Source organism: Lachancea thermotolerans (assembly GCF_000142805.1).
Source record: "Lachancea thermotolerans CBS 6340 chromosome E complete sequence".
Lineage (NCBI taxonomy): Eukaryota > Fungi > Ascomycota > Saccharomycetes > Saccharomycetales > Saccharomycetaceae > Lachancea > Lachancea thermotolerans.
Window position 1 is genome coordinate 1430177 of NC_013081.1, and position 26709 is coordinate 1456885.

Here is a 26709-nt window from a genome sequence, read left to right on the forward strand (position 1 = left end):
TACCGCTCAAAGAAAGCTCTGTAACAGGATGAATGTTTTGATGTTTGACACAAGAACAAAAAGCAGAGACTGTCTGCAACCACTAAAAGGCTACCCATAGAGTCACCGTGTTGCTGTCGTGGTTTATTCAACTTTTGCGCAACACGCTAATATATCTTTTCTACGACCTCAAAGGAGCGCATAGTCCGGCTTTCTCGCAATCCGCGAAACAGATTCAGACCAGGCACTCTGGTTTTTTCGCCTAGTTTTGGTATGCAGCGTGAACTACTTTCTAATCACCTTCGAACCACTTGAAGCACATTAGACCAGCTGTGTGGGACGCGTTGACTACGGCAAGACCATAGTTGCCCGAGACTTTTAACATGTGCCACTATCTAACCTTTTCGAAGTTGCAAGTACCTCGAGCATCCGAGCAGTGCTAGCACATCTACAAACACCTCATCCCAAAGCTCCTGCCTTTGGCTTATGCTACAAGGAGCGCAACCTTTAGAAACCAGAGCACGTGATATTCAACATCCTCTTTGTTGGGATGATGGTCGAAGCGACCCATCTTCAGAGGTCACGATAAGGCACAGCTCGGAAAAATAAGATAGCAAGCTCTCGGGCTCTGCATGCTTAACAACAGGCCCGTCATACGGAACGGCTGACTTGAAGTCAAATTTGCCCTCCCCGAGCCTAAGCAAATACTCACAAACGGACGCAGCTTTCTTCAGTGCTTGACATGGTTGCATTCGCTTTAGAAAATAGAGAAACGCTTAGAGGGTCATATAGGGACGCTTTCAGATACTTCACTGGTCACTACAGCCAAAGCTCTCAATCAAAGCTCTGCCAGAAAACTCTAGCGCACTCGCTAGCTGGGTTTTATTCAGTCGCTCTCCGCCACTCCTCCATTCTTCTTCTCGTTTGTGCCTTCTTCTTCATTCGTTTTTATTCGTGTCAGCTCGTTCCGAGATTTGTAGCCGCCGAGAAGCGAATCACCTTTCCGTTTAACGTGACGCATACTTGCGTTTATTTTCGTAGCGTAGATGTTAAATAGCAAGCAATTGTAGACGTCGTAGATGCGCCCTTGGAAAAGAAGGAGCTAATAGGTTTTCGAACAACACGAGTTGCGAGCAGCTTAGTTTAAACTCGCAGTGCGCAAACTTAGTTTTTATCAATTTGTGGTTCCTTTGACAAAGCTCCGTGATTTAGTAACCTAGCAGTTCTCTCTCCTCCTTTCTGTAACCGTGGCAGAAGAATGACGGAACATTCAGTGAGCAAGCCGTTGCTGAAGCTCAAGCTCCTGGAAGCTTTGCGGCAAGGCGAATTTCAGCCCCTAGATCAACTATTGAATACGTGCTTCCAACCCAAAGACGACGCGGACGTTAGGGAAGTCACGCAGCTAATTTTGCACTATGCGGTCCAGGTCGCCCCTGTACAGTTAATCAGGGACATGTTGAGCCACTGGCTGGCCGACGAAGAAATAAAACTGGACGTCAACTATCAAGATGCTGACGGCAATACGCCCTTACATCTAGCGGCGTACCAATCGCGCGGAGATGTCGTGAGTCTCTTAATGGATCTGCCGGACATCAACGACTGCATTTTTAACAACTCCAACCTTCAACCCATTGAAATGTGCAAAAATCTGAACATCGCGCAAATGATGCAAGTGAAGCGCTCCGAGTACCTTGGAGAGGTTGCCCAAGAGTTTCGGAGGGCGTTTGTTAACCGCGATTGCGAACACCTCGAAGCTATCCTAGCAAAGCCCAGAAACTCAGAGCTGTTGGACATTAACGGTACGGACCCTCAAACTGGCGACACTGTCTTGCATGAATTTGTCAAGAAGAAAGACCTTGTGATGTGCCGATGGATCCTCAATCACGGTGGCGACCCTTTCAAAAGGGACCGCAGGGGCAAGCTCCCCGTGGATTTGCTTGGCAAAGTGCCTATTCCCAACGATGCACCAGGCACCAAGCTATCTCCTGAGCAAGAGCTCAAAAAGCTGCTTGAAAAAGCTGCAAGGGAGCAAAGCGTGATTGAGGTGGCTAACAATCTCAATGAGCCACCTACCTATAAGGGATACCTGAGGAAATGGACCAACTTTGCCCAAGGTTATAGATTGCGCTGGTTTATTCTCAGCCCAGATGGTACTCTATCGTACTATAAAGATCAGGATGATACTAAGAACGCTTGTCGTGGATCCCTCAATATGTCCACATGCTACCTTCATCTAGATTCGTCCGAGAAGTTGAAGTTTGAAATCATCGGAGGCTTCAATGGAACTGTTAGATGGCACTTGAAAGGCAACCATCCTGTCGAAACTAATCGATGGGTCTGGGCGGTGCAGGGTGCTATTAGGTTCGCAAAAGACCGAGAGCGAATCATGAAGTCCGGTGGAACCCTAGGCGGAAATAGTAATGCCTTCTCGAATAGCACTGGTCTGAAAAGAGATGAGCCCAAACATCGCTTAGAAGCGTCGAGCGCTGCCAGCCTTCACTCTTCCACGAGCCGTCGCCAACGGTCGCATCAGCCCCAGCACTCAATTAGTTCCATGTCGTCTTACTCTTCGAACGAAGGAGATATGAACGAAAATTTAACTAGTAAGGGCAAGGAGTACGTCACACGAGTGAAGTCGAACCGAACCTCTCTTGATATGTCCGCGGCGAACTCCGGCAACTCTGGGGATTCTGGAGAATCGAGGACAGACAATGCAGGGTACCCGCGTAGCACCCAAGACATGGATGATGCTGCCAGTGAACAGGAGGTTATCGGTACTGACGATGGCGAAGTGTTCGAAAGTGAGGAGGACTTGAAGGAAGAATACGGCCCTCAACATCAAGAAGTTGCAATGATCCAGAGATCTATCACAATTGAGCTCTCCTCTCTTACAGAACTTGTAGCCGACAGAACACTGGACACGAGTGAACTGGAGATGATCAAGAAATCGCTGCTCTCCTTATCTAAGAACTTTGACCTTTACAGCTCAATGGTTTCATCCCGGGATAAAAAGCTGATCAAAATTCTCACTAAACAGAGAGACGTCAACCATCTGTGGATTAAGTCCGTGAAGGAGTTAGAGCTTGAGCTGATTGAAAAGTCCGAGCGCCTATCTTCTTTAGACGTCGAAAGAAAGAATTTAAAGAAGCTCTTGCAGAAACAGCTCTTAAAAATCTCCGAAGAAGGAGCTTCGGGTGAACCCTCAAACAGTCTTCGAGACAGTGATGCCGCGCCCACTTCGGACTCCAACACCAGTAAGCCATTAGAAGAAATTGCGGATTTCATAAATTCTAACAAGGAATCTGACGAAGACTCGGATATTGATGAGTTCTTCGATGCCGAGGATAATGACTCTGAAGAGCCCAGCGCTAAAACGACCTCTAAAAACGACACAAATGTTTCTCAAGATCATGACAACGAAATGGCCAATGCTCCTTCTGTTGTAAGCAAAGAGGAGCCCAATCAGACTAGTGAAGTGGACCCTGACTACGAGAAGGGGGCCCGACATACTGGTTTGACAGATAATTCAGCTTCTGAGAGTGCGAAAGACAGTCAGACATTCAAAAAGATCAAAGAGGAGAAATCAGAGGCACCCTCAAAGGAACAAGTCAAGGGCTACGAGGCCCGCCTTTCCCCTTGCACTGAGGTGCAGAAAAGCAAGGAAGCAAAGATTAATGAGGAAGGTTCTTTCTTAGGCTATGAAGACGGGCTGAGGCTCAAGTTGAAACTCGGGAAAGACGATCGCCCAAAGATCAGCCTTTGGTCTGTTTTGAAATCCATGATAGGAAAGGATATGACGCGTATGTCTCTTCCCGTGACTTTTAACGAGCCCACATCTTTGTTGCAGAGAGTTGCTGAAGACCTGGAATATTCGAACCTTTTGACAGAGGGGGCGGGGTTTGAAGACTCGACCTTGAGAATGTTGTACGTTGCAGTTTTCTCCGTTTCTTCCTATTCTTCGACGACGAAAAGAGTTGCTAAGCCGTTCAATCCCATACTCGGTGAAACATATGAATACTCGAGGCCCGATGAGCATTTCAGGTTTTTTGCAGAACAGGTGTCCCATCATCCACCTATTTCTGCCACTTGGTCTGAATCAGCGAAATGGGACTTCTGGGGCGAGTCCTGCGTCGATTCAAATTTCAATGGAAGGTCATTTGAAGTTGAGCATCTTGGGCTATGGTATCTACGCTTGAGACCTGACTCAGAAGACAAAGAAGAGCTCTACACCTGGAAGAAGCCCAACAACACTGTGGTTGGTATCCTGGTTGGTAACCCCCAGGTTGACAACCATGGAGATGTGGAAATCATTAATCATACTACTGGAGACCGCTGTATGATCCACTTTAAGGCGCGCGGTTGGAGATCTTCGAACGCTTACGAAGTTAGAGGAGAGGTCTACAATAAAAAAGGTGGCAAAGAGTGGGTATTTGGTGGTCACTGGAATGAGTCATTGTATGCAAAGAAAGTTTTGAAGCCTAATTCATCAGAAGAAATGCCTGTTGAAAAATCAAAGGCAGCCCATCATTCCAAGAGCGGTCCTAGAACTGACGGCTCTAAGTTTCTCGTCTGGAACGTCCATGACAGACCTGATTCGCCTTTCAACCTGACTCAGTATGCTATCACACTAAATGCTCCTCAGCCGAAACTCTTGGAGTGGATCGCCTCTACAGATACCCGCTTTAGACCCGACCAAAGGGCAATGGAAGAGGGAAGATACGATGATGCCGCTGAGGAGAAGCATCGTGTGGAACAGAAGCAAAGAGCTGAGCGTAAGCGTAGGGAGCAATCCAATATTGATTATTCCCCTAAGTGGTTCACAAGGGCGGAGCATCCTGTCACAAAAAAGAAATATTGGAAGTTCAGTGATGAGTATTGGAAACTTAGAAAGGAGCACAGATTTGAAGATCTTCCTGATATTTTCTAGTTTCAAGCGGCTGCATATCGGAATATGAAATTCACTTAATATATAACGTCAGTTACACGAAGTTATAGCGAAAGCTCTTTATCTCGTAGATGTATGAAGATACGAACTTATTGAGAAAAAAGTCGCCCCTGAGGCAAAAAGCTACAAAAATAAGATATGGTCTCTAGCGGGATCGAACCGCTGATCCCCGCGTTATTAGCACGGTGCCTTAACCAACTGGGCCAAGAGACCTTTTCATGACTTATCGTCAAGGACATAAATATATATTTTCCTTGTCGCCAAATCTGATCATATATTGTCAGTTGCATCAAGTGGTGAGGAGACAAGGGGTGTGAAAATTGACAACAGAGGGTTTCTTACTACTGTGTATGGCCACATTGAGATAGCGGCATTATACCATGGACTGGCTGACAGAGACATTTAGCTTTTTTTTTAATGTTCGCATGTCAACAGTCATATGATTGTAGCTGCCATGTACGTAATTATTTTTTGGAGACGACCGATTGTTGAGAAAATTTAATAATTAGGGCACATTGAGCGCTTTTCGAGCTCTATCTCGATGGCTTCTTCACGAAAATTTGTATCAAACCATGAAGGACGTAATGAATTCAGCTCGTTCTGTTTCGGAACAGGTCAATAGACTACACAATCCGCCTTGATCATCCCAACGAAGGCTAGACATGCAAGAAGTTAAAACCTGGAAACATGTTTAATACACAGAAACTTGAAACCTACGTAGATAGAGCAGCAAGGTGCCCTTAAAACCCGGCATGGTAGCTGACAGGAGCACCCGACAAAAAACCCCAGTGTGCCCCTCAACTTAGCAGCCGGCTCCCTTGCGATGATTCCGAAATCATCACATCTAACGGCATTTGTTTTTGGCAGTCCTCCTAAGTTGAGACAAGCCGGCCGCTGCCTCCATCGATTGTTCCCTCATTGTAACGCCTCTTTCAACATCTCGGTCTTTTCGCTTTTGTTGCATGGGTTCGTTTACGCGTTTTACGATGTCGTTTAGTTTTTTTCATCAACTGTTTTCGTAAAGCCTGGATACTTTTAAACATTGATCGTCATATAAGACCATCCGCATTTCACGTCTCAATCCTACTTTGAAGAAAGATACCGCTTTTGATTCAGTATCTCATCCGTGCAGAGTTGAGGTGAAATAGTGGTATTTGAGCATTATATATTCCAAAAATGACTGAACAGAACCAATTGAAGAAGCAGAAGACTGTGAGCCAGCCTCCAAGACCTCAAAACATTGGTATCAAAGCCATTGAAGTGTACATTCCTTCTCAAGTATGTTAGAAAACCTAGATATTATGGCGTCGGAAGGCAAACTTCGGTCAAGATTAAGGCCTTCCAGCCCTATGTCTTGGTAGTGGGCAACTGGGCCTTTGTGTCAGCAGGCCTCCCTAATATCTAGACACCTTGCGAGCTCAGCTATGACTCGGCCATAACCATGCGATACTAACATATTGATTACAGTGCGTAAATCAAGCCGAATTAGAGAAATTCGACGGTGTTTCACAGGGAAAATACACTATCGGTTTGGGTCAAACCAACATGTCTTTTGTGAACGACAGAGAGGATATTTACTCCATGAGCTTGACTGTGTTGTCCAAGCTACTTAAGAACTACAACGTTGACCCTCAGTCTGTTGGTAGATTGGAGGTCGGCACCGAGACTCTTTTGGACAAATCTAAGTCTGTTAAATCCGTGCTGATGCAACTCTTCGAGGGCAACACTGACCTTGAGGGTATTGACACAGTCAACGCTTGCTACGGTGGTACCAGTGCTCTTTTCAACAGTTTGTCTTGGATTGAGTCTTCCGCGTGGGATGGTCGTGACGCCGTCGTTGTTTGTGGTGATATTGCCATTTACGATAAGGGTGCTGCCAGACCAACAGGTGGTGCTGGCACTGTGGCTATGTTGATTGGTCCCGACGCGCCCATTGTTTTTGACTCAGTTAGAGGTAGCCATATGGAGCATGTTTACGACTTCTACAAGCCAGACTTCACCAGCGAGTATCCTTATGTTGACGGCCATTTCTCTCTGAGCTGCTACGTCAGTGCCTTGGATCAAGCATACAAGTCCTACTCTAAAAAAGCTATTGCCAAGGGGCTCGTTCAAGACCCTGCTGGCCCTGAAGCTGTGAACACAGCCAGCTTCTTCGACTACAACGTTTTCCATGTGCCAACCTGCAAGTTGGTCAGCAAATCATATGCCAGGCTTCTTTACAACGACTTCAGAGCCAAGCCTTCGCTCTACCCTGAAGTAGACGCCTCGCTCGCACAGGTCGACTACCAAACTAGTTTGACTGACAAGAACATTGAGAAGACATTCGTTGGCGTTGCGAAGGCCCTTCAAAAGGAAAGAGTAGCTCCTTCGCTTGTGGTGCCAACCAACACGGGTAACATGTACACCGCTTCGGTTTACGCCGCGCTTTCCTCTCTTCTGTCCTTTGTGGGCTCCGAGGCTCTCCAAAACAAGCGTATTGGACTGTACTCCTACGGTTCTGGTTTGGCCGCCTCATTCTTCTCATGTAAGGTTGTTGGTGACATTAAGTACATCACGGATGTCCTCAGCCTCGACAAGAAGCTTCAATCCAGAAAGACTGAGACGCCAGAGGCGTACGAAGCTGCTATTAAGTTGAGGGAGGACGCCCATTTGAAGAATGGTTTCAAGCCAAAGGGCTCCCTTGAGCACTTGCAGTCTGGTGTCTACTACCTAACCAACGTTGACGAAAGATTCAGAAGAGAGTACGCTGTCAGCCAGTAGTCATACCAGTACGAAGATATAACTTCCTACGGCTAGTTACAAAATCGCCACTTATGCGCCACACCCGACAAGATCAAGCTAGGACGACCTACTGAGCTCTTCAACAATTTAGCAGCGGAGCCATCGAGCTTGCAAGTGCTATTATTTTCTTTTCACGTGATACATCTGAATTATGTGCGTAGCTCACGTATATAGTGTTATAGAATGGCTGAAGGCGTAAAAGTTTTCTATTCTCTTTTTTGATTGGTCCGGAGGATCTGAGTAATAAAATTTAATACGAAAAGAAGTCACAACGGATGGCCATCTCGATAGATGATCTCTATCTTCAAGAACACTCAAGAACGGCTGCCAAAACTGTCAAGAGAGGCATTTTGAGAGGAGAACACCAAGCTACAGAGACTTCTATCATATCGAAGTATCAGCCATGGCGTTCAAATCATTCAAATGTAAGTTCTACTCGAAAGGATACCATTCTTCTGCCCAGAAACAGACAACGGCCTTCTTCGAAAGCTCATACCAATATCTGCGCCGGAACCAAGGAGTGGTTAGCCAGGAGAGCCACATTCCATCATCGCATAATGTCGTAGTCTCGCCAAATCCCGTGGTGGTGGCAAACGTCAACTATAATACCCTCGAGCATGTGCTGGAAACTGAAGCTGCAGAGGAGAAAGCCCACCGAACTGAAGGCGAGCTAAATGGTAGTGAGCAAAGATCTAGCAAGCATGGCAGGCGAGCAAGTTTAAGTGGAGCAGGTGGATCCGGCCAGGCTCGCGACCGCTATAGAGCATTCAACGCTGACTCTATACCGCACTATTCCAATAACAGGCATTTGGTAATAAATGAACGGCTCTCAAAGAGCTACTTTTCAACAACAGCAGTTGAGCCTTCGAACATTCCAGGTCAAGAACAGAACTTAGTTACACCCTCCGCAACTGCCGATCCTAAGGCCGTTTTAGATGCTGACGCTTCAAACCCAGTATCTGCGAACTCACAAGCTTCTCCCTGGGAACCTGATACTGAGGAGACTCTGAACCCGGAGACTTTCCTTCAGACGCAGGTTGCGCACATCAAGCACTGTTTTGCTGTAGGAGACTACAACAAGATCAACGCACTATATCAAGCCTTAGTGAGGAACGAGATCGTACCGCCAGTTGAAATATATGCTACTGTGATAGAATCGGTCTGCATGCGTGACCTCGATAATGATAATGTGGATAATCGCATGTTTCAATTGCTTAACTGTTACCAGGACTTAATTAACAACAAGTTGAAGCCAACAGAAAAAATTTACAGCTTGGTGATAGGGAGCTTGTTGAAAGGATCCATATTGGCTTATGAATCTGGAAACGGCAACGGTTGTGACTTTTACAAGATAGCAGTTGACCTGTTTCGGGCCTCCAATGCTCACAAATCACATGAATTCCCCAAGGAGCTACTAGATTGCTCTCTACTAGCGATGAACTTATACCCAGGGTACGTCGAGCTAGACTATGTCATCGAAGTGCTTAACAATTCTAAACTTTATGTTAGAGACACATTCTACTACGTTTCCATGATGTCTTACGCCAAGCACCTCAATAATAACTTTGTGCTGAAAAAGCTTTATGATGAGTTTCGGAGTGCGTGCGTAGCCGATGTGAACCTACAGAATCACCAATACGAGGTTTACAGTATAATGCTATCAGGCTTAGTGGAAACTGGAGACATGGCCTTAGCAGTCAAGCTAATGGACAAAGTTTTGACTGATGCAAAGGAAAAGGTGGGTCTTGCTTCGAACATTAGCATGGTACTGTCAAATTTCCTTATCTCTGTCAGCAAGATGGACTGTCAAAAAGCATACCAATTATGGTTAGAGTTTAAAAAGCTACAGTGGATTCCTGAATTTTCGTACAGTTTTTACATGACGCTACTCTCGAATAGCTTGGGAGACTGGCAACTCGCCAGAAAAATTTATGATTACATGCTCCCAATGACAAGAGAACCTAATAAACCTCCTGCCAGCCTAATCGAGCGACTTTTACAACCCCTGGGCACAAACTCTTTGCTAAGCTCTTTTCTGGATTACGCTTTACAGCTGAATGACACTGAAGTTGTAATGAAAGTGTTGGAGGAGTCAATAGTAAAGAGATTTGGCTTCGAAATAGGAGTTTACCCATACGTTTTCCAGTTCTTGAGGAACATACGTTGTCCCGATGATTACTTGTTAAGATTTATCAACTTCCATGGGCAGCTCTTAACAAAAGGCAACGAAAGATTTGAGTTTCTGAATGGCCTCATCGATAGCTTTCAGTCACAGGTGATATTAGCCAAGGTGACTGAGATGAAGTTTTTCGCGGACTACTGCCGTAGCTTCAATGTCGCTGAAAGCCGCATGATAAACCACAGTGGGATCATTGCATGCTTCCAAAGCTTATGGGGATCTCCTCAAACTATTGAAAGATACAGCTATAACATCGAGCTTCATGGAATAATGGTTTGCAAGCTCCACGACTTAGAAGGTTACTACGCTGTAATGGAAAATGAGTACTTGCTACAATTCAAAGATCGCTTGACAGAGCGTTTTGAGAAGTTAATGATCAATTACAAAAGGCTAAACCTAGATCCGAATATGATATCCGGAACTCCAGTTCAAGCTGCAAAGATGATTAGCATGTCGGAGGAACTGATAAATTACTTTGCTCATCCAGGCGATTGGGACAAATCATACCCTTTATGCTTGGGTTCAATGCTTAGAAATTCCTTTAGTACAGGACTCAAAGCTTACGAAAGGTTGAGCGACGATGGATTTTGTTTCGATTACGATACTTACAGAGAGCTTATCAAACAAAAAGTGAACAACAGTGAAATCATCACAAAGGCTTTGGATTTGTGCCCAGATGAAGAAGAGGAGAGATACTTGAGCAACTGCTTGGTAGTAAAAACGTACAGCAAAGAGCTCGAAGATAAAGTTTTGAAACATCCTCTTTTCAAGACAAAAATTTTGCCCCACCTCAAGGATTCCTTCTACGTTAGATTGGCCAAGAATACATCTGATTTTCAATTCTTTATCGAGCAAATTGGATTTCCTCAACGTTTTCGGAGCATCGCTGATCAAGTTGAGCATAAAGAAATTGTGAGTTATATTTATGAGCGACTATTCAAAGACAAGAGATACGATGAAGTTCTTGCATCGAATAACGTTTGTCCTGTTTTGAATGTGGAGCTGCTCTTGAAAAGTTGCATTCGAGCCGGGGAATTTGGCCAATACAAGACCATATTCAACAAGTTCAAGGATAGTTTAGTGGATGCGTCGCTTAACGTACAGGCTGAATATCTGATAACAAACAAGAGAGTCGATGAGGCAATAAAGCTAATAAGAGGGTCTTCCCAAAAAACTGAGCACAAAACCAATGATTTATTATCATTTGCCTTGTTTTTGAAAAGCTTTAGCGAGCCGATAATGAATTTTGATTTGATCGAAAATACTCTCCAGTTAGCCAATATTTTGTCTTCTCAAGATGCATTTGCATCAATGGTGGCTTTCTATCAAACATTGATGCATGACTCGGCTTTCTTGCATGGCGTCAATATGAATCAAGCTATGAGCTGTGAAATTGTTCAACAGATGCTGAACAACTTGGGTGACGCGGTTCAATTTGTTGATTTGGAAAACGAAAATGTTAGAAAGAACTTTCAGCGTAAAATAAACAACTACTTCAGGTTTAGAATGTTTCTTAAACTTCCAAACTTAGAAGAATGCACAGTTTTACGGATAATACAAATTTACGCCAAAGTTCAGCCACAGGCTATCGACGCCCTTTTCAACAACATTGTTGAGACAATTTACCTCAACCCGAATACCAGGCTTCTTTACCTAAGAAACGACATGGTGTTCAATTTCAAGCCTCAACAGCTGGCAAGTGTCGTTCGGGAGATCGAAGATATTTACATCTCAAACAACGAGCTCGAAGACGCAGAGAAAGCAAAAACCTTTAACGGGGTGCTTGAAAAGCTATATTCACTATAAATTTGGGCGATAATAAAGCTTAAGAGTTCAAGGCTCGGGTTTGTCGCCTAAATCACCACTACACATCACGAAGTATCGAAAGAAAGCATTGTTTGAGGTGTTTACGCGGGAGCTTTGAAGAATTTTCCAGAATGCGTTTCTTCCTTGATACATTTATCTACTCTTAACCACATTTTCTTAGCATTTAAGTTATTATTTATGAATTTATGAACCTTTATTTTTTTTTACAGGGCCATACACCGAGTATATTACATATCGCAAGAACGTAAATTATTTTACGCAGTAGGCACATTGTCCATGTACTCCGCAAGAGCAGTGTTGAGGGGAGGAATGTTTGCAAGTACGTGCAACACTATGGGCCTCACTTCCTTGCAAAAGCTGATTCCAATGCCCTTGTTGTCGTTAGATATTAGACAGAGAAAGGTGGCACTTGCTTTCGAAACCTCAGAGATTTTAGTTGGAAACTCCACGCCGGGAAGCGTTGTCTGTGTTGCTTCCCGAACACTGTTTTCAGTTGCGTTGCTTGGCAAAGAGTCTTTTCCTACCGGGCGGCTTGCCGAAACTTCCCCGTCCGCGATTGAAACAGGCGAAGATCTTGGCTGAATGCCTTTTATCACAAACCTTTTCTTGCCTGTCGTGGGATCTGTGATAACCATGGCAGAAGCGTCCTTAAAAGCATTTGAAACATTTTTTATAAACTCAACAGCAGGAAGAAGTTTCCTCCCAGATTCCTTAACAGCTTGAGAAAACTCAGACTCATAACCCCTCCAGAGACTAATCTGAGTGACCTCGGCATCTGCTGCTTGTTCGAAGCAGCACCAAAGCCAAGCACTCGATCTCATGGGCTCATTAAGTTCAAGTATCTGAGAAAACAAGCCCTTGTCCAGCTTCGGTGGCTCAGTGGGTGCTGGTGGTTTAACTCTTCTCGTTAGCTTTATTTCTGTCTTGGCCAACGCGTCATAGTCAGGCATCCTTACGTTGTAAGATAACAGCCTTGGAAGTACCGCAGATAAAATAGCGTATCTTTGCTTGTTTTTCAGCAACGTAGCAATTCTTTCGTTTCCAGGAAGGACGTATTGATACAGAAAGTCCAGGGATGCAGTGATTAGCTCACTATCGCAGTCAACCAGTAGAAATGACGTGATTTGATCGAGAATATTGTTATGCAAATTGTCAGCGGCGCTCTCTTCATCTGCTTTGGACCTGACAAGAAGTCTTGAAAGAGATCGTAGAATAGAGATAACCATGTAGCGGTCATTGGTGTCAGTTAAGATCGAAACAAGGTTTTGAAAATAAGGATCGTCTTTTCTTGCTGGTGCGATGTATGATGAAATCGCCTCCATCAGATCAATAACGTAGTGTATCAACTCGTTGAAGAACGGCGCGTTTTTAGAATAAAGAGAAAATGCATTGCTGTTGATAGCGTTGAACAATTGTAAAACCGAGAGGATAAAACCTTTCAAAATGTTATTGGTAGCCAAAACCTGAGTAGATTCCGTGTCTTGAGCCAGGTTGCGCAGCACTAATATCGTATTGAGGCCCCGCTGTAAAATAGGTTCGTCATTTTCCGCGCTTAGAGGCATGTCAAATCTCCGCAGTAGCGGTTCCATCTCGACGACTAGCTGGTTGAAAAGCGGGATGAGGTCTCTATTGCCCTTCAAGCTTATCATAAACGGCGCCTTGTTGCTATATGCAAGGTATTTTTTCAGCGCCCAGTGTACTTCATCCGGAATCCCGCTAACTAGCGCCATCTTCATGCGTCTGAGGTCGTCGACGCCTTGGGACGCATCTCGAGGAAGATGCTGGAAAACGTTGAGGCTGGCGATTGTGTGTTGCAGGGCGCTGAGCCCGCTTTTGGTCACCAACCCGCTGGACTGCTCGCGAGAGACATATATGGGTTCGGGCACTACTGATGACAGCGCGTTGGGATGCGTAGCGTCTGGTGAATCCGCAGGGAGGGGCGACTCGCTGTACAGAGTCGCAACCGGCGAGCTCTGCTTGTAGATCTGCTCAGTCATAATGCGGAGAGCAGCAACAGAGGTGGTCGAAAGCCCTTTCGGAAAATAGAGATTGCCTCGACATAAAGATGGCCAACCGAGAGCCTAATTTCGAAAAACAAGAACAATAGTATAAAGTGATATATAAAGAACAACGCTTTGCGGGCGCGCTGCGGACGCAATGGACAGCGGTGGCGCCCCGTAAGATGATTGAATACCTAGCAGAGATGACCTCATACTCATCGCACGATTCGGGGCCCTCGCACAGCAAACATCGCTTTATCTCTGCGGCGCGACAATCGCTGGACCTTGCATGTCACGTGACCAATTAGGTTTCCTTAACTTCCTCAGAGGGCCCGGGCCAGGGCCAGGGCCGAGAGCATCTATGACTGCCCCACCGTCGACGAGTACCGACCAAGCTCGAGCAAAACGAATGAATCACCCCTTCCACTCTGGCAGCTGGCCTCAGGTTGACTCTTCGCCATAAGTACGCGAGGACAAATAGCGCACGCATTCCGGCTTTACCATAAGCTGACAGAGCTTCGGGCAACATTCACGACGAGGCCCTGCTCCACCCTCTTCGTGTTCGCTGTCGATACATACCCGGTAGCGCACGTGATCAAGATGCACTTGAAAAGCCTAGACTCGAACCCTCCAGGATGCATATTTTCAAAAATACCGCGTTCGATTCCTGTACTCCGCCTAATTAATTCAGCAAACGGTGGTTATGGTAGCAAAAGCGGGGAGAGCAATGATGCTATGTCCCTTAATTAAAAAGCGCTAATGGGGAGAAAGCTATATAAAGGGAGTTTGAAACATGTTTAAGGGGCCATGCAACGGATCGGGATAGTTTTTGTAAGGACACACCTACAAAGCGCAGGGTTACTTGAATCAACATCACACAGTTTCTGCAAAAACATTGCTCAGTTACAGCAGTGAAGTTTTCGTTATTTCAGCAATAGAGAGTGTGAGTTCGCGGAGTATTTCAAAGCCTCGCGCACGCATATACGCATAGTAGAAGATGAAGGTCACAGGTGTGGTATTGCTGGCGTCGCTAGCGGCTGCCGACGTCGCCAGTTTCTACGACAAATGGTCCAGCAGCGATCTACAACAGTACCTCAAAGACAGCAAGCAAGCACTACAGGAAACTGGAGAGCAAAATTTGGACGCGCTGAAAAAGCAAGCGCAGGACGTCTGGAACAGGCAGACGCAGCCCACGCCGTGGTGGAAGTTCTGGGAGCGCAAGACCAAGCTCGCAGACTTCACCAGCAACCAGGAACCCATCTCCGAGTGGTTCTTCGACAGCTGGTCCGCCAAGGACTTGCGGAAGCTCCTCAGCAAGAACAAGGTGAAGTTCGACGTGGAGGCGTCGCGTGACGAGCTAGCGCAGGCGGCCAAGAAGAACTTCAACAGCATCTCTTCCAAGCTGGGGGCCTCGGGTCTCTACCCCTCCGAGTCCTACTTCCAGAACTGGGACGAGTACGACCTGACGTCCTGGCTAGATGAGTACAAGGTGCCTTATGACAAGGCGCACGCAAAGAAGGACGAACTGCTATCCAAGGTCCGTGAAAACATTTACGACGCCTCCCGCTACGTTGACGACGAGCGTCTTAACCTTCTGGAACAGCTAGATTTTGCCAACCAGCAGATATCCAGCAAGGCCGGAAAGGTCAAGGACGAGGTCTTCAACTCTTGGTCGACCAAGGAGTTGGGCGAGTGGCTGCGCAGTCACAAGGTGAAGTTGGAGGACAAAGCCTCGCATGACCGCAAATACCTCTTGAACGTTGCTCAGAAGAACAAGAAACTTTTGAAGGATGATGCTCAATGGTACCTGGAAACTGCGCAAAAGAAGGCTAGCCCTTTCTTCGGCAAAACGGAGGAGGCTGCCGCTTCCATTTGGGACCAGACCATCGGCAAGTTCAAAAACTGGAAAGACTACCTATACCACGACGACAATGTGATCAATGACACGTTTTTGATTGGTGTGGAGTCTTGGCCAAAGAAGAGATTGCGCTCTTTCTTGGATGCCCGCGGCGTGTCATACTCAGTCTTCAGCACTCGCGCCAGTCTCCTCGATCTTGTGAAACAACACCGCAACAAACCAGTGAACAACTTGACCGAGTCCCCTGCTGTGGCCGACTTTTTCGACGGGTGGTCTTTTGAGAACCTCAAGGAATGGGTCAAGGACAAGAATGATGACATCACTTCCTCTGGCGTTTACAAGTCAGCCAGTAACAAAGTTAGCGAGATTATGGGCCACGCTCAGAAGAAGGGGGGTGAAGCCGCTGACTACGCAATGGACAAAGGCAATAACGCCGCCGAGCATGCTAGCAAAGTCGCTAAAGAGAAGGGGTCTGACGCTCTTGAGTACGCGAAAGACAAAGGTTCCGATGCAGCTGACTACGCTAAGGTGAAGGGTTCTGATGCTGCCGAATATGCCAAGGACAGGGGCTCAAGCGCTGCAGAATACGTTCAAGAGAAGGGATCCGAAGCCGCCACTCAAGCTAGCAAGGTTGCCAAGAAAAAAGGAGCCGAGGCTTCTAAGCTCGCCAAAGAGAAGGGCAAAGATGCTAAGGAGTATGCAATGGAGAAGGGCTCAGACGCTACTGACTATGCCAAGTCAAAGGGTTCTGATGCCGCGGAGTACGCCAAGGAAAAGGGCGCTGACGCCGCTGAATATGCCAAGGAAAAGGGCGCTGACGCCGCTGAATATGCTAAGGAGAAGGGCGCTGACACCGCAGAGTATGCTAAGGAGAAGGGTGCTGACGCTGCAGACTACGCCAAAGACAAGAGCTACAGCGCCGCAGGATATGCCAAAGAGAAGACTTCCGATGCTGCCGCTTACGCCAAAGAAAAAGGCGCTGACGCTGCAGCAGCTGCACAAGCCAAGGGCTCCGAGCTCTCTGATGCCGTAGCGGACAAGGCAGACGAATGGTATAGACTATTCAGCTCTTGGTCAATGGACGACCTAAAGGGCTATGCTAAATCCTTTGGTATCAGAACTGGCCCAACTACTACCAGAGAGAAGCTTGTCCACCAGGTCAAAGAGAACACACAGTGGTTTTTCGGCATGAAACAGGACCCTATGTACAAAAAGGTGCCAAAGAAGGTCAAGCAGGCCATGTCCAACGTTGTTTTCCGCAACTGATCAAGCTGTGCCGTTCATGACATAACTTTTCGCCTACAACTAAATTACGTCACGAAGTTACGATTAACAGCATCAATATTATGGCCAGTGATTCAATAGCAACTAAGGAAGCTCTCGAGCTTACCTTATAGTATTTTTACAATCAGAGCTGGTATAGCTATGTCAATTGTTATTTTAGTTTTAGCGTCGGCAGGAGCTTGAGGCCCTCTCGGTGCTGCGCACGCCAATATGTATCCAGCCCTCATTGCCCGTTTGCTGAGGTTAAACAGTAGCTGAGTACATCTTTGGTGAAGCCCGTCCAAAAGTATACATGAAAATTTGTAGTTGCTAGCTTGTAATTATTATCATCAATCCATCGGAGAAGACCCCTTGACATTTGCATATTTATCAGGGCGCAAGCAATGTCGAAATACGCTTGGTATACCAGGGTTACAGATGCTGCTCATCGTTTGACTGTTTTGTCTCTTGTTGGTGGCACCATGTACATGGCAGGAGGTTTGGTTTACACGATGTACCAGAACGGGAAGAACTACGAGAAACAAGTTACACAGAAAGCTAACGAAGCTGAAAAGGAGCAAAATCTGCAATAGGTTTGTATTGTTGATGGAAGAAACCTTATACCAACTCCGTGCCTGAAGGTCGCGCGCACTCAGAGTTGGTGGAGGCTTGTATATAGTAATTAAATGCTAGATAGCAAAAAAAAGATGGTTACAATTTGATCAGTTACGCTGGCGCTTGGTGTTTGAGTTCCCTATGGCTGGAGCTTCGCGCTTTTTTGACTTGGAACGCTTCCCGCTGTGAGTAAGATTCGATCTTTTGAGGCGAATCATACGCTTTTCCAGTGCATCGCGATCAGTGCTCTCTGCGTTGAGCGTAATAGTATCACTCTTTGAAATTGGCTTGTCGCAGACGGGACATTTAGGTTGCTCGGTGGCATTATCTAGCATGCGCCGAGGGAAAACATGGCCACAGATGGCTGGATACGACAGTTTGCTAGAACTCTTTCCTAGTATCTCATCTCCAACATCGCATTTAAGCCTTGAGTCTTTATCGACTACTAGATTCCCAAGCTCCACAACATCTTTCAGGGATCGGATATGGCCAAAAAGCCTTATTTGCTCTTCGCTATAATCTTCTTTGTCTGGCGTTAGAAGCCACTCTAGTATCGATTCCTTGTTAAGTAGGTTTCCAAGATAATCACTGACAACTGGGAGCCTCAGAGGTTGACCAGTGAGTCGGCACACGGTCCAACGAGAAACGGCATCGAAATTCTTGGCCTCCTTGTCTCGAGTTTTGTTTGGAAGATGATCCAAGGAAACCTGCAAATTCTTAACCCGGACTATTGATGAACCATCGTTCTTGAAGAAGTTAGTAATGGTATTTTCTTCATCCTATTGCTGTTTCCGACATACACCCATAATTCAAGCTTCAGAGTTTTTCAAAGATCAATCTTCCGAGTTGAAAAGGTACTGCATTAATATTCACAACACACTAATATTTGAAATCAATCTCTAGTGAGAACACAAGTCCGAAACCTCAAAGCTGTTGGGCAGTGGCTGACTTCCTATTTTTTCTATTGCTGAAAATTGGAACGAAGAAGGATTCCTAGCAGATATTTAGCAGTCCAGTAGCCAAGTCTCGTCTACACTCGCGAGGTGGCCACCGTGAAGTACAGTATTAAATCGGTTCATTCACGAAAAAACAGCTAAATCTCACTTTTGATGTAGGTTGCGGCAACCCAACCAGCACGATTGATAAATTCTTGGAGAGCATAATGTTGCCCCAAGGTGTGTCACAATCATAAGCTGTTAACTCGAAACCTCTGAGGTTTGAAACTCGGCGGAATAGCTTGGTAGGCGCTGGCCGCTCTTTGGATCCGCCGAATAAGAAGCGAAGATTTGTAGTTTTTAAGCCCACAAGGCCTTATGTGACATCCTTAAACCAAAGCAACAGTCTCCATATAAATACGCTGTTTCATCTGCGCCTTTGGGCCATAATTGGTGATTATGGAAGACTAATTGGCCAGCAAAGCTTAAAATAAAATGCCAAAGGCCACGGCTTGATCCAGAGTTTTCACTTTTTCCATAATAGTCTTGATGATCAGCCCTGGGCTCTGTCGCAGGGCATTCCATGAAGCAACTGGCCCAACAAAAAACGCGAACAGTATTAGCCAGTTTAATAGTCTTGGTGGCAGTAACTGATGAGATTTCAACTACTCATAAAGAGAGTCTACTTCGTAAACGCATTCCGCGGTAGCTTTTTTAATAATTTATCGAATCCTTCAACAAGAAAGACCCTTGCTCCACTTGAAAGGGAAACGCCAAAACAAAATTTTCAAAAGCTCTTCGACCGAACCGCCAATAGTCTGCAGATCTTCCAGGGTCTCGTCCGCGTCGCGCAAATAAGTGCTTGTTTGCGTACCCACGTCGAGCACCAAGTCACGTGTGCGAATGTCGGACAAGATTCAATTACGAGATGAGATGACAGGCAGCCCATCGCTCATAGATCGTACAGCGGATCGAGAAACTAACAGGCAATGTCGGGATACGACGACAGAGACAAATGGTACGTGTTCTGCGCTTTTATATTGGCCTTAGAATTGCTATACTAACGAACAATCACCTTGTTAGCCACTTTTACTACAAGATTGGTGCGTGCCGACACGGCGATCGGTGCTCTAAGAAACACATAAGACCTCTTCATTCGCCTACTGTACTAGTACCGAATATGTATCGCAGGCCTGAATCTGAGGGCCCAGAGGCCCAGCAGCGCGACTTCGACGCCTTTTACGAGGACGTTTACATGGAGGCGTGCAAGTTCGGCGAATTACAAGCTATGGTGGTCTGTGAGAACAAAAATGATCATCTCAACGGCAACGTTTACCTCATGTTCACAAATTCAAGGGACGCAAATAGCGCGAAAGACAGCTTTAATACGCGCTGGTTCAATGAACGTCCTCTCTACTGCGAATTTTCACATGTTTCCGACTTCCGCGAGGCTATTTGCCGCAAGCATGATATGCGCTCCTGTGAGAGAGGAGATGAGTGTAATTTCATGCATGTACAACGCCCTACCCGCGATCTTCAAAGTGATCTAGAAAGGGCCCAATGGAAGGAATACCACATCAAATAAATCAGTTCTTGCCAGGTGCTTGTAAGCATCCAAACTGCTACGGAGCGAGGTTTCGTATATTATGATCATGTGTATTTGGTTCAAGCTGGGATTAATTCTGGAGGAGCCTTTATACTCGGTGGCAAACCAAGCCCAGAGGAAACAGCCGCGAGACAGCTCTTTTAGCATCTAATAAGTTTATAGTAATTGAGAATGGCCGACAGATATTCCTTCTCGCTTACCACTTTTTCGCCAAGGTATGATTTATGCACACACCAAACGCCTGCGACTCCGGCACAGCTCGCAACAGAGATGAGTTTACATATACTAACAGCGTGATCCAGCGGCAAACTAGGTCAAATAGATTATGCTCTTACTGCCGTAAAACAGGGTGTGACTTCTCTTGGTATAAGAGCTACCAATGGAGTGATTATCGCGACTGAGAAAAAGTCTACCTCGTCACTAGCCTTAACGGAAAGCCTTTCCAAAGTTGCGCACATTACGCCTGACATAGGCGCTGCATACTCAGGCATGGGTCCAGACTTTAGAGTCCTTATTGACAAGTCTAGAAAGGTGGCACACACCCACTATAAGCGAATCTACAACGAATATCCACCCACCAAGATCTTGGTCGCCGAAGTGGCAAAGATTATGCAGGAAGCGACGCAATCTGGCGGTGTGAGACCCTTCGGTGTGTCTCTGCTAGTTGCGGGCTATGACGAGCACAATGGCTACGGGCTATACCAGGTTGATCCCTCTGGATCTTACTTTCCTTGGAAAGCGACAGCTATTGGCAAAGGGGCCACCGCGGCTAAGACTTTTTTGGAGAAGAGATGGAATGACGAGTTAGAACTCGAAGATGCTATTCACATTGCGCTGCTGACTTTGAAAGAATCCGTAGAAGGTGAATTTAATGGCGACACGATAGAAATTGCCGTGGTGGGTGAAGAGAATCAGGATCTCTTGGGCTTCACTGGCGACCCTAGTGTAAAGGGCCCACGCTTCCGCAAGCTCACTGCGCAAGAAATTAACGATAGGTTAGAGGCTCTATAAACTCAAAAAATATATAAGTACCAATTAAGAATCGATGGAAGAACAGCTAATGCACTGTTCTCATGCAAAATATCATTTCACTTCTCACTTAAAGGGGGCTTTCAGAGGATCAATCACAGTTCCAGGCTTTGTTAAGATTCTGGGCTTGATCATGCGCTGATGGGCTGTCCTAGACGTCCATTCTTGACCTAGAGGCATTCTAAGGGATCTCTCATACTGTTCTCTACTTTCAAATGGGAAAGGAACAGCCGATGATTGATATTTCAAGTTCTTCTTGTTCACTTTCTCATTGATAATGACATTCTTCAAATTTTTATCTTTTCTCTTGTCTTTCTGGACTGTCCCTTTCACCTTTTTCAATTTCCTTCTCTTATTTGGTGCCGACCCAGCGCCGGCCCAATCACCCCATCCAGGCAAGGTGACGTCTTCAACCTTGTCATCTTCGTCAATCGCCACCCGCTTTTTTTCTTGCTCAAACTTGTCAACAACGTCATCTCCGGCAAAAGCCTCTGCAATGATATCTTGCTGCTTGAAGATAAAGCCATCAACATCCTCGTCACCTTGAGAACGAGGGTCAACAATCTGCAACTTGTTAGAACTGTCAACATCAAGCAAAACACCCTCCTCCTTCGCGTTCTGGCCTTTCGACTTGGACTCTAGCTTAGCCTTCTGCTTCGCTATTTTGTTGGCGCTCTTGACAAGTTTTGAACTGTTCTCGTCGATGACTGTCACTTTATTTGATTTTTTCACATGCTTGTCATCGCCTCCGTCGAGCCATGGGTTAAAGTCATCCGCTTGTCTGTTCGTTTGTGCAGTTTTTGCAGAATCCGCTTTTTTCTTGCTGCCATTTTTCTTTCCACCTTTTGACAGGCGGCCGGCAAGAGACGTGGACTTGTCGTCTTCGAGATCTTCTTTGATTGATTTCTCAATGTCTGAAAGCTGACCTTTGCTTTCCTCCGTGCCAGGTGTGTATATTCTGCGGCCAGCATTAATGGTTATATTCGCACCGGTTGAGGCGTTGTTATCAAGCTTTTCAAATTCTGTGTTGTCTTCACCAGTTTCTAAAGAGCGTAATTCAGCTATCCTCTCCTTGTTGATTTCGGCGTGTCTAGCCTCGGCATGTTTCATGAAAGCCATGTTCATAACACCACTTTTCCCAAGTTTTGCTCGAAGCTCCGATTCCTCTTCGTTAGATCTAGTGTTATCATCCTGCTCAATATCGCTGATACCGCTATCTTCTTCGCTTCCAGATTCATGACCAACAATCTTGGACCGCAGGCGCTCGCCTTGCCTTAGCATCTCCTCCATTTCTTCTCTAGTTTCCTTGTCTTTAGTCATGCCATGCTTTACCATGTCTCTAGCCCACTTAGAAGTCGTTTTGTGCTTCAAAGTCATTCTCTCGCGTGCACGAGCTGTATCGCGATCTTCTCTGTCTTCTTCATCTGATTCCTCTATCAATTCCTTGTTTCTTAGCATCTCCTTCTTCTTTATGCGACGGTAAGCTTTTGATTTGATCTTCTTTATCCTTTTGGCTTTTCTTTCCTCTCTAAACATAAGCTCCCTCATCAAGCGGAGCTCTGCTGTTCTTTTCTTGGCCTCTTCTGGGGACATCTTAGCGGTTGCAATCTCTTCAAATGTGGACTCTTTCTGAGGATTGCTTATGTTGCTGTTTGCCAGCAGAGAGTCAACTTGTTTTTCAAGCTCCGTTTCTGGAGAGTTTGTAGACCGAGTGAACATCGATGCATCGTTGTGCTGAACCGCGGGGTTTATGGGGAACGACAAATGCTCCGCCTGCCTGTTTTGTTGGACGACATCTCTCCATTTGTTAACTTCTTCTTTAGAGATCTCATAAGCGGCCTTACGGTCATGTCTCTGTTGAATGCGTTGTGGGAGGGGCACATTTAGAGCTTCATTTTTTCCTTTCATTAAAGCAGCTTTCTCGATTGCCTCTTTATCGTCAACGGCATTCATCATATCGGCCAGGTTTAACTTCCTGCTTTCAGAAGAAAATGCCGGAAGGGCGTATTCGTTCTCTTCACCAACCATCGAACTTTCTAGCTTACGATATAAGGCTTTTTCGGAGCCTTTCTTGAGATTCGCGGCGACGTTGTTAAGCTCGATATCTTCATCATCAGAAACTTCATCAAATGGGTTTTCTTCTTCCTCTTCTTCCTCTTCCTCCTCTTCCTCATCTTCGTCCTCGTCGTCAGACTCCTCACTGTTGGACGAAACGTCATCATCGTCAAGTTTGAGTTCCTGATCGATTTTAACAGACTTTCCCACACGCTCGGAGCTATCATCCATATCCCAGACAGCAGACAGAGGCATGAGCTCATCTTCATCAATGGACGTGTAGCCTGCTTCTTCATCTTCATCTTGACTTCCTGAACCACCTGTAGTCTTTCTTTTGTCCCTGATAGTTTGAGAAAACTTAGAGCTCATGACATCAAATTCATCGTCAGATCCGAGCGCCTCATCAGAGTCAATCTCTTCGTCTTCAATCTCTTCTTCTTCATCATCAGAAGCGGTCTTGTGAGGGTTCACTATCGTACCATTGCGGCGAAGATCATTAGAAAACCCCACCTCCTCTTCGCTTGAATCACCTAGCTCTTTGGCGGCAATTTCCAGAGCGTTCTGGGCTCTCTTTTTAGAGGACTTAGTTTTCGACTTGCGGCTCATCAGTTTCTGACTGTCCTCTTTTAGATTGGTGGGTCTTTCACATCTCATCTCATCTCATCTCATCTCATGGCTAAAATTTTCTTATGGGCCAGCGCTCGCCGCATAAGCGCACGTGATTCATTCATAGGTTCTGGTATCTTGAACAGATTATTCTTTATGGAGGCTAGCTTATACAAGAAACTACTGGGCGCTCTGGGACTGTTGAGCTGCATTTTGTTCATGAAGCTTAATAGCGGCTTGTCTTATATGGCCTTCGATTGCCATGGAGGATTGACTCTTTTCTTTGATAATGGCCTGTATTTGGACAGACTCTTTATTGAGCTTTGTGATTTTCTTTTCGTAGAACTCGAGAGCGTCTTTGTCACTCTTCTCGACGTAGTATCCTGTCCCGACGTCCACAAGAAATTTCTTGTTGTCCTTGACTTTACCCTTCACGTACAGAGAGCCGGAGAGAGGAACAAGAATAGCCTGGTCTTCATTGTTTAGCTTGGAGACAGACTCAATGTCGTCCTTGCACTCTTTGAACTTAGTCCGTGCCACATTAAGAGCCTGAAGCGATTGAGTAAAATGTTGAAGCTCTTGATCAAACTGTCTTTTCACAACTGCAAGCTGCTCGGGGTTAAGCTTCGTAAGATCGACTGCAAGTTTTAATTTGGTTAATATTTCAAGGCTCCATGTCAGACGAGTGGTGATGGAGTAATGTACATACTTTTTTGAGTCGACATTTTGATCGATGGTTCTTTAACATTGACGATTATCGAAAAAGAATTGGTTTTTGATATAAGACAAATTCAAGCACAAGAAGAAAACCTGTATCAGTATGAGCGAAGGTGCCACGACCTCCTTCGAGAGCATCCTTGCTGGGGTCCAACGGCTGAGGGAAGGCAAAGCTCAAGCCAAAGATGTGCAAGTTCAGCCCCAGGCTGAAAGGAAACCCCCAGAGGTTAGGGAAACTCAAAAAAGGGAACTGATAATTAACGCTTTTAACCAAAGGAAGCAGGACTTTAACCGCAACGAGCCATCGGAAGTCGAAGACCGCAAGAGAAAGTGGGGCAACGCTTCAGCTCAGGGCAAAACTGTCTTGGTAAGTTCCTCGCAGAGAGGAAACCCCCTTTTAAGCAGCATGGCAAACACTAACTGGCGGTACGTTTCCTCTACAGGCGGAAACAAGGTCTACTACGACTATTGTGTACAGGGGCGCAACATTATATTTCTTTCTCTAAAGTATCATAAGCTACACCCGGAATATATCTCAAAGAAGATCCAGCCCCTCGTCAAAAATAAAAACAATATCCTAATTTGCGTAGTGGATGTGGAAAATTCCGAGAACATTTTGAAAGATCTCAACAAAGCTTGTATGTTCAATGGTTTCGCTTTGCTGCTAGCCTTCAATTTCGAGCAAGCCGCCAAATACATTATTTTCATGAACAAGTGATGTGCTGATCACGCAACAACCAAATCGGTACCTTGCTTGTTGCCATTCTTCGTCATCTTAGCACTTTTGGCCCCGAACTGAATTGCCCTCTTTGGCTCCTCGCTAATACTGGATAAATTCAGATTTTGACTTGCAACTTTTCTCAGAATCATCTTGTTGACTTTGTAGTTGATGGGAAGCTGAGTGGAAAATGCTACAACTTGGTCGTCCAAAAAAGGGTACCTAATCTCAACTCCGTTGGAAGATATCACCTTGTCATCACGATTCAAGTTCCTGTCATAGATGTTGTTAATTTGAACTTCAAGTTCAGGCACCAATTCTTCATTTGCTCTTTTTGAAAATTTATGGTAGCCGCCATACAATTCGTCAGCACCTAAACCACTGAATAACACAAGCCCCTTTCTTTTGTAAGAGATTCTTGTGCCCGAAGGCTCATTAACGAAGCCTTCTCCCCTAGAAGCGAAATAAAAGGCTGCTGCAATTGATAAGTCCATTTCGGTCTGTTTTGGGTATATCATATTCATGATATGCGCTTTATACTTCAAAAATTCTGAGTAAGGAACGTCGACTTCTACAAACATAATCTGGACTTGTGGGTAAAGAGCCCTCAAAATTGAAGCAGACCGTTGGCCGAGAATCCTGTCAGGAACCTGCGACGGACTAAGCCCAGTCCTGGGATTCTCGAATCCAACGTTGAGAAGCTCTAGGACAATATTCCCCCCTAAATCCAAAATTTGCTGGCAAATTAAAGATGTTATAACCGAACAATCTAGCCCACCTGAAAAAAGAATTGAGATGGGTCTGTTCTCCGTGTGCATTGGGTGTATTGTTGTTACTCTTTTTCTTACAGCGGCCGAGATGTGCTCGTAAAGCTTACAAGATTGCTCGACTATTTGTGATAAGTCGTGGTCCACTTTGTTCGACACAGCGAAACGTTCGCTGTTTATTCTAAGGTTTGATTTCAGCTCACCTGTGTTCTTTTGAAAGACGTAAATTACGCCGGCCTGGCAATCTTGAAAACCTTCAATTTTACCGCTGACGCTAGAAATGCAAATCTTTGAGTCACCGGTGTCCAACTTGAAGCTTAAACTCCGCCTTCCTATCGGGTCCCGACCAAAGAAGACTTCCCCGGTTAGTTTATCATATATAGTGTATGCGAACTCGCCTGAAAGCGTTCTGATTACACTCGGTATGTCTTTAGCATTAAGTAGCATTTCTGCGATGTATTGGGTATCGTTGTGCGAGATGGAACTATTGTAAATCTCTCCATTATATTGCAAAACAAACCTATCCTCCACTTCGATACATTGCTTTGTAAACGGCTCTCTTAGCGAGAGTACGGAAGTAAACCACGTCATGTTATCATCTTTGGACGTTTTCAGTGAAGCGTAGTTAGGTCCGCGGTCAACGATATAGGGAATCAAGTTGCTCAACTCTTCAGGAGGTGTCAAATAACTCATGTAATCTCCTCGAGCTATATTTGCTTCATGTATTTCTTGAAAGATATCCTTTTCGATTTTAGAACAGCCATGGCAGTGAAGAAGAATCCCACACATCTGGTGTTGTCGCTTATACGCGTATCTTCCTCAACCGCCA

At 45.5% G+C, this 26709-nt stretch overlaps 12 protein-coding genes and 1 non-coding gene across 13 annotated transcripts; 7 read left to right on the plus strand and 6 right to left on the minus strand.

Annotated features, from left to right (window-relative positions):
* Positions 1 to 1237: 1237 nt before the first annotated feature.
* KLTH0E16148g (KLTH0E16148p) lies at positions 1238 to 4906 on the plus strand (the record flags this gene model as incomplete). Its single annotated transcript, XM_002554137.1, has 1 exon — positions 1238 to 4906. The coding sequence occupies one exon, from the start codon at positions 1238 to 1240 to the stop codon at positions 4904 to 4906; it is 3669 nt and encodes a 1222-aa protein (XP_002554183.1).
* A 157-nt stretch (positions 4907 to 5063) lies between these two features.
* Positions 5064 to 5137, minus strand: KLTH0E16170r. Its single transcript has one exon. It is a non-coding gene; the product is annotated as a tRNA-Ile (tRNA).
* Positions 5138 to 6100: 963 nt separating this feature from the next.
* ERG13 (hydroxymethylglutaryl-CoA synthase) lies at positions 6101 to 7684 on the plus strand (the record flags this gene model as incomplete). Its single annotated transcript, XM_002554138.1, has 2 exons — positions 6101 to 6202; positions 6392 to 7684. The coding sequence occupies 2 exons, from the start codon at positions 6101 to 6103 to the stop codon at positions 7682 to 7684; spliced, it is 1395 nt and encodes a 464-aa protein (XP_002554184.1).
* A 424-nt stretch (positions 7685 to 8108) lies between these two features.
* Positions 8109 to 11690, plus strand: RPM2 (ribonuclease P; the record flags this gene model as incomplete). The annotated part of the gene is made up of 1 exon (XM_002554139.1): positions 8109 to 11690. The coding sequence occupies one exon, from the start codon at positions 8109 to 8111 to the stop codon at positions 11688 to 11690; it is 3582 nt and encodes a 1193-aa protein (XP_002554185.1).
* A 275-nt stretch (positions 11691 to 11965) lies between these two features.
* Positions 11966 to 13708, minus strand: RSC9 (Rsc9p; the record flags this gene model as incomplete). Its single annotated transcript, XM_002554140.1, has 1 exon — positions 11966 to 13708. One exon carries the CDS (start codon positions 13706 to 13708, stop codon positions 11966 to 11968), a length of 1743 nt encoding a protein of 580 aa, XP_002554186.1.
* Positions 13709 to 14708: 1000 nt separating this feature from the next.
* On the plus strand, positions 14709 to 16835 carry MSC1 (double-strand break repair enhancer MSC1; the record flags this gene model as incomplete). Its single annotated transcript, XM_002554141.1, has 1 exon — positions 14709 to 16835. The coding sequence occupies one exon, from the start codon at positions 14709 to 14711 to the stop codon at positions 16833 to 16835; it is 2127 nt and encodes a 708-aa protein (XP_002554187.1).
* A 719-nt stretch (positions 16836 to 17554) lies between these two features.
* KLTH0E16280g (KLTH0E16280p) lies at positions 17555 to 18253 on the minus strand (the record flags this gene model as incomplete). Its single annotated transcript, XM_002554142.1, has 2 exons — positions 17555 to 18193; positions 18248 to 18253. The coding sequence occupies 2 exons, from the start codon at positions 18251 to 18253 to the stop codon at positions 17555 to 17557; spliced, it is 645 nt and encodes a 214-aa protein (XP_002554188.1).
* A 1144-nt stretch (positions 18254 to 19397) lies between these two features.
* KLTH0E16302g (splicing factor SR family protein) lies at positions 19398 to 19967 on the plus strand (the record flags this gene model as incomplete). The annotated part of the gene is made up of 1 exon (XM_002554143.1): positions 19398 to 19967. One exon carries the CDS (start codon positions 19398 to 19400, stop codon positions 19965 to 19967), a length of 570 nt encoding a protein of 189 aa, XP_002554189.1.
* Positions 19968 to 20159: 192 nt separating this feature from the next.
* PRE8 (proteasome core particle subunit alpha 2) lies at positions 20160 to 20999 on the plus strand (the record flags this gene model as incomplete). Its single annotated transcript, XM_002554144.1, has 2 exons — positions 20160 to 20203; positions 20291 to 20999. 2 exons carry the CDS (start codon positions 20160 to 20162, stop codon positions 20997 to 20999), a joined length of 753 nt encoding a protein of 250 aa, XP_002554190.1.
* Positions 21000 to 21083: 84 nt separating this feature from the next.
* On the minus strand, positions 21084 to 23726 carry UTP14 (Utp14p; the record flags this gene model as incomplete). The annotated part of the gene is made up of 1 exon (XM_002554145.1): positions 21084 to 23726. The coding sequence occupies one exon, from the start codon at positions 23724 to 23726 to the stop codon at positions 21084 to 21086; it is 2643 nt and encodes an 880-aa protein (XP_002554191.1).
* Positions 23727 to 23858: 132 nt separating this feature from the next.
* GIM5 (Gim5p) lies at positions 23859 to 24403 on the minus strand (the record flags this gene model as incomplete). Its single annotated transcript, XM_002554146.1, has 2 exons — positions 23859 to 24316; positions 24388 to 24403. The coding sequence occupies 2 exons, from the start codon at positions 24401 to 24403 to the stop codon at positions 23859 to 23861; spliced, it is 474 nt and encodes a 157-aa protein (XP_002554192.1).
* A 95-nt stretch (positions 24404 to 24498) lies between these two features.
* RAD10 (DNA repair protein RAD10) lies at positions 24499 to 25113 on the plus strand (the record flags this gene model as incomplete). Its single annotated transcript, XM_002554147.1, has 1 exon — positions 24499 to 25113. The coding sequence occupies one exon, from the start codon at positions 24499 to 24501 to the stop codon at positions 25111 to 25113; it is 615 nt and encodes a 204-aa protein (XP_002554193.1).
* Positions 25114 to 25121: 8 nt separating this feature from the next.
* On the minus strand, positions 25122 to 26669 carry KLTH0E16412g (putative asparagine synthase; the record flags this gene model as incomplete). The annotated part of the gene is made up of 1 exon (XM_002554148.1): positions 25122 to 26669. One exon carries the CDS (start codon positions 26667 to 26669, stop codon positions 25122 to 25124), a length of 1548 nt encoding a protein of 515 aa, XP_002554194.1.
* Between the last annotated feature and the right edge of the window lie 40 nt (positions 26670 to 26709).